At 42.2% G+C, this 6,366-nt stretch overlaps 1 protein-coding gene across 1 annotated transcript in view; it reads left to right on the forward strand.

Moving 5' to 3' along the window:
• The window catches only part of BTD (biotinidase), a 4,545-nt gene extending 2,344 nt beyond the window's left edge, over positions 1-2,201 (forward strand). Inside the window, exon 3 of the mRNA XM_010135818.1 lies at positions 1,009-2,201. Coding sequence (XP_010134120.1) covers positions 1,009-2,187 — 1,179 coding nt within the window. The 3' untranslated portion in view covers positions 2,188-2,201. The remainder of the gene's footprint in view (positions 1-1,008) is intronic.
• Positions 2,202-6,366: the final 4,165 nt, after the last annotated feature.

A 6,366-nucleotide genomic window follows, 5' to 3' on the forward strand; every position in this document is an offset into this window, starting at 1 on the left:
GCTTAGTGATTGTGTGTAAAACAATGAGCACAGTAAGAGAACTTGACTGCTATAATGTAATAGAATTAATAGCACAGACTAACTGTGATTACAGAAGGTGTGACCTGCCAGTTATGAAAACAGCATTTTCATCGGCTGTTCTGAACCCAAAGTGAAAATAACCATGCTTAGTAATACACACCAGTTATTAATGTAACAGTATAATGAACGTGCTCTCGCACGTGCCCACTAAGGAGAATTTGGGCGCAGACATGAATCACAGCTGTAAATGATGACCTACTTTGGCCTCTGACTTGTTACTACCAATGATCATGGGCAAGCAAGCAAGATCTTGGTTTGCCATTCAGATCCTATTTGGAGATGGTGGTACTGGCACCCTGTGGTACAGCTTTCTGTGGCCTGGAAGAAACACTTCAGTAATACTGTACTCTGTAACTTTTTGTATTTCTTTCCTATAACTATGTGAAGTCTATCTGTTTACATCTCTGCTTCTCTAAATTGTAGACAGCAATCACTTTTTAGATTAAAAACGTGTAGCTGCAGGAACAAGCCTTTGCAGGTGCAAATTACCATTATTAGACATTTGCTGTTCTAAAGGCACATGCGGGGGCGGCCTAGTCAGAGCTTTCCATTGACCTATAGTGTTTTAAAGCCATTGCTGCTCCTGCAACAGTCAGAAGTTTCTGAAAATTCACACCCTTGAGATAGATCTATTTATTTACTGACTTCTCAGGAAATAAAACCCAGATAATTGTTTTAATTGCTATTTCGAAATTAATACCTGAAATACTTTTCAATCTAGAAAAGTGTGGCTTTCTGCCTAGCTACTGGTTCTAGTAGCTTTTATCAGAAAATCATCAGTACTTTTAAATGATACAGATGCAGTCAAATGTGTTCAATTTCCCATTGAAAATAATAATTTAAAAAGTATCAGTAAGTTGTAGCGGCTTAAGTAAAACTTATTCCTCCATATGCTGAAGTGCTTACAGTCCCCATACTGTTCTCCAGGTTCTTCAGCGTCTGAGCTGCATGGCACTGAAGAACAAAATATTCCTTGTGGCAAACTTAGGAACGAAGCAGCCCTGTGAGCACACCGATCCTCAGTGTCCATCTGACGGAAGATACCAGTTCAATACCAACGTGGCATTCAATGATGATGGCATGCTGGTAGCCACATACCGCAAACACAACCTGTATTTTGAATATGCTTTCGATACCCCTCCAGAGGCGGACTATTCACTCTTTGATACCCCTTTTGCTGGCAAGTTTGGAATGTTCACTTGCTTTGATATACTCTTTTTTGAACCTGCAGTGAACCTTATCAAACAACACAATTTGAAGCAAGTTGTATATCCAACTGCCTGGATGAACCAGCTCCCGCTCCTGTCTGCTGTAGAATTTCAACAAGCTTTTGCAACAGCTTTCAACGTCAATATTTTAGCCGCTAATATTCACCACCCTACCTTGGGCATGACAGGGAGTGGCATATACACTCCAGTCAAATCATTCATCTACCACAACATGGAAAGTTATGGTGGCAAGCTCATAGTGGCAGAAATTCCTGTCATTACCACAGGTTATGAAACCAGTTTGGAGAGTAATGAAAGATTCAGAGAGAACTTACATCCCCCGTGCAAGACTTTTACAAGCTCCTCGCTGGATGATCAAGTTTGCTTTAAGGAGGGAGAAGAGAGCCTTGGCAGAATATCAGAAGAAGGAAATGAACCTCCCCTCTTTTTTGCAGAAATGATGTATGACAACTTTACTTTCATTCCTGTATGGAGAGAAAAAGGAGAGCTCCGGGTTTGTGCCAATACCCTTTGTTGTTACTTAAATTATCAGAGAGCTGTTTTAACCGACGAATTGTATGCTTTGGGAGTTTTTGATGGGCTCCATACAGTGCATGGCACATACTACGTCCAGGCCTGTGCATTAGTAAAGTGTGATGGTCTCAGCTTCAGCACTTGTGGACAGGAGGTTACAGATGCCGCTGCTCTGATAGACTTCCAGCTATGGGGAAATATGAGTACCCCTTATGTCTTTCCTTTACTGCTGACATCTGGTATTACCTTGGACTTCGCTGATCACATGGGCTGGAAAAACCACCACTATTTCATGAGCAAAAATAGACCATCTTCTGGCCTACTGACAGCTGCTCTTTATGGACGATGGTATGGTAAGGACTAGCACAGACACTTGACTGAATCGGGAACAACTGCTCATCTGTTCAGTGTACATACCTTAAGCTGTTGAACATCTGTACTTCCTGAAGCTTCCGGTGTGCTCATTATGTGACTGACTGATTATAACTGATTTGAAATAATAAGACAAGCACTTAACCTAAGAGGCTGTAAGTACAGTCTGTACCTTGGTAGCTTATGTCCTATCAGAAGTAGAAGAACTGCTTTGCAGAGATAAAACCTTACTGCAATGTGTCGAGATGTTCTATTCTTGAAAAATAGTATTTCTTGTTTCAACTGAGTTTGTTCCTTTTAATTCAGTTTGATTTTCTGGGGTCGTGGCTGGGAGTTTGGAAATGAACGGAATGGAAAACCATTGCAAAAGAAAGAAAAATAGGAAAGGGAAAGCAGACACAAATACCATGTATGACATGCATGAAAACATGTATGTATACATACGTATAGTTTGGATATGGTGAGGTTCTGCTTTCTGGTTAGGGTGCTGTGATGTATGTTTTTTTTCCTCGGAGACCAAAACTCCCACCTGAAATCATTACCATTTACTGTCCACTTGATGGTCTGTAATCCTGTTAGAATTTTCTCATACACTTTTAACACTTAGAGTGGTGAACATCTCTGGAACAGCTAGTCTGGGGAAGAGGATATCAAGTGATTGTGGAAAAACTAGACTGGATTAAGAGTCAATTTCCAGCCTACTGTGCAAGGAATTGTGTTTAAAGAAAACATGGGCAGTGAGTATCAGTGGCTACGTTATGGACTGTTTAAGTACTTTAACTTTTCCTGGTTGAAAGAGAGGTCATTGCAAGACTGTTTTAAGACATCTTACACTCATTCAACAGGAGCTACGAGAAGCACATAATGAATTGTGGGATAGCAAGGTTTTGACATAAATTAAATTTCATGTGCCAGATGGCAGGTTTCTCCTGCTAAAGGAGTAAAACACACCGTTCTTTCCAGAGCAACAAAGGGATTAAGTGCTGTAACCATTACACTGTGGTGACAAACTGTTCTACTGCAGTGAGGAAGTTGGGAAGATAATATTTGAAGGATATTAATTTGGGGTTAAATTCAGCGAGATTATTTATTCTCAACTGTTATAATTTTGTGTGATCTTATTGGCCCTTATGACTTCATCTGCGTAATAGCAGTTGAGTAACAGAATAAACACAAGCATTCCTCTGGTGAGTCCTCACATTCCAGTTGCTCAGCGTGTTAGTCAGGCTGAGAGGAGCAGAGTGCTAACAGGACAGCTGCGAGTCTCTGTTTTGGTGGTCTGAATCAGTTCTGAGATGTGTTCAGGCTAGGGCAGCTCTAAGCATGCCTGCTGAAAGGTGCTCAGTAAGCTCCTGCTTTGAATGAACTCACTTCCTTGTATCAGAAAGCAAAAGTCTGAAGAAATTGCTGAATTTTTACCTCAATAAAATATGTATATAAATATTGACGATCTTGGCCCTATCAAACAAGATCCCTATCAAACCTTCCTTCTCCAAGTGTATTACTGTGAGCCAGACCTAGTTACACTCCACTTTGATACACGTTTATTCATCCTGCAGCATTTATTGGACAGAAATGTAGAGAGGGAATGTTAGTATCTCATTAGACTGAAACTTGCTGATGTAAAAGTAGGCCATCCCACTGCAGGGTTCATAAAAAATCATTAATTCTCTGGTACCCAGAGGGATGTTCTTGTTGAACGCTGCACAAATTCCACAGCACACAGGGCAGAACAGAAACACATTTTGTGGAGCTTATTTGTACTCCTGGTTCCAGTACCGTACAATCAAGTCTAGAAGAAAGGAACAGTGAATGGCTGGAGAATTTCAGCTCTTGGGACAAGCCTCCCCAGTCCACTCTGTAGGCTGAAGAACATGCATTCTCTTGCACTAAATACTGGTTTGGATTTAGTTCCAAAGCATATGGCTATTATGACAAGCAAATCAACAAGCAAATAGCATCACACATAGCATTTGCTATACTTAAGGAAAAAAATAAAGAAAAAAAAAAGATGTTTGAGATACTTGCAAAGCATGCTCCGCAGAGCTATTCTACCTTTGGGTACGTCAAAACAGTTAGAAAACAAGACCACCTGGCCTTCACCGTTTGCATGGGGCATTTTGCTCTGTCTCCTCCTCGAGAAGAGCAGACGTAATTATTTTAGTGTGTTCTCATACCTTGTTCCCTTCACCCAGCAAAGCAGCCTTTAGCAAAGAGACACAGGAAAAAGGACAGAGAGTACTAGACACGATGGAGAATTGCCAATAAGCAACTCCCCCCTGCCCCCACCCCAACCCAGTCCCCATCTTTGAGAGACAACAGATGTATTTGTTCTGAAACAGGGTGATCAGGCAGTGACCTACAACACTCACCACCACCGAGCAGCTCTTGGAAGCCCTGCTGAATACAGCACCATTTGGAAACAACCCGCTGTTCCCATGAGGGAAGCCACATACCATTTACCGAGGAGGTGTAGAGAAGCCTTCAGCAGGGCTGGTGTTCACAGAGGCAGATTCGTAACATACGGTAATGCAGCCCATGATCCAGTATCTCTTCAACGGATATGAAGAGTTTTATTACAGCTTCCTGAATGGTTTCCACCTGTGAGTGCAACAAAACCAAACCAGAACACAAGGATCTCTTGACATGAGAAGTACAGCTGAAGTCTGGAACAGCTTTAGGTCACTTTGTCCATCGACCTAAGTGAAATCAGGATTTGGAAATCAGTACTGACACCAAAGGAACTTCCCTGAGATAGACAGCAGGGAATAGTAAAGGGCCTTGACACTGCCCCCGGGAAGCAGAAGACCACCATAGAGACTGTCTGTCCAGGTATGGGTAACAGGATGCGGGTCAGAGGTGCGTTAGGGGTTTCTTCATAAGGGATCTGCTACTTTGGGATTCACATGACAAAGTCTGGGTTTTTCAGGTGCATGTAGGGATACTCTGATTGCAGTGAAAGAAGCTACCAGAAAGCACCCCAGAGGAACATCTGGCAAACAGGACATTGGAGTTAAGTTGCTGAGAGACACGTGAACAGGCTGAGGAACTGGTGACAGCCTGGGACAATCTGTTCTGATCACAGGTCTTCACAATGAACAAGTGGGCATAAGCTTCTTTAGGCAGATCTCTACAGGTGAAAAAAACTAGATTGAAGCAACTGAGCTTCAAGGGCCTCCTGCAGTCAACACGGAAGTAAGGAAGTCGTCGTCATCACAAGTTACAGCACGGTCTTGTCCAGGCCTGTCTTGCAGCATCAGATATTCAACAAATACCCCAGCATCACAGAAAAACCAAGAGGACCAATACAAAAAACTGACTCTTTGGCTGCTTCAGGCTTACTATCTAAAGTGAATAAAAGAGCTAACTGAAAAAAATTACATTTTCAGAACTGTTAGAAGACCTGAACAACGCTTAACCGCCACTATGGAGCACCTGCAGATTCGGTGGCTAGAAAGAACTACCCCTTCCTCCTCCTCCATTTACATAGGTTTTAAAAACCAAAAACCAAACTCCAAGAGCGGTGACAAATGCCACTCCTGAAAACCCCAAATATTCACAGTTTGAAGTGAGAGTTACCACTCAGTCAAGTTTAAATGGTCAACAGCAGCAGATGCACTCCAGAGATTTGCTGTGCTCTCCTTCCTCCCTCCACTGGGAGGGCAGGCACGGACAACACAGGGCAGAAGTCAGAGACAGTAGTTCATGGTACCCACTGCAGATCAAACAGGCTCTTGGTAGAAGAGATTAGAAAGGTTAAATTCAGTAAGATGTTAGATTTTAAGATTTTTTCAGAAAACTATGCAGGCAGCTTGAATAACAATTTTAATGAACAAAACAGAATTTAAGGTGTTTCTCTTCTCTTTAAGAATTTAGTGACGCTAACCATACTAAGACAGATTGAAAGGCTCTTCAGATCCGTATTACTCAACTGTGTTTACAGTTACATAGTGAAATACTGCCGGATTCCTTTCCCACCTTTCCTCAGCCTGAAAATGCTAAAACATGGCATGGAGGGAGGGAGCTCAGTTTGTCCTGCGGTGGAGTAACACACAGCACCAGGCAGCATGGATAGTTTACATACTGCTTTATTCAAAGACAAATAACGAGGCTAAAGAGACACAGATACCGTCTGGGAAGAAATCTTCAAGTCCCCCAAGCAGGGACGCTC

This window comes from Buceros rhinoceros, unplaced genomic scaffold (genome assembly GCF_000710305.1).
Source record: "Buceros rhinoceros silvestris isolate BGI_N320 unplaced genomic scaffold, ASM71030v1 scaffold255, whole genome shotgun sequence".
In the NCBI taxonomy this organism is placed as follows: Eukaryota; Metazoa; Chordata; class Aves; order Bucerotiformes; family Bucerotidae; genus Buceros; species Buceros rhinoceros.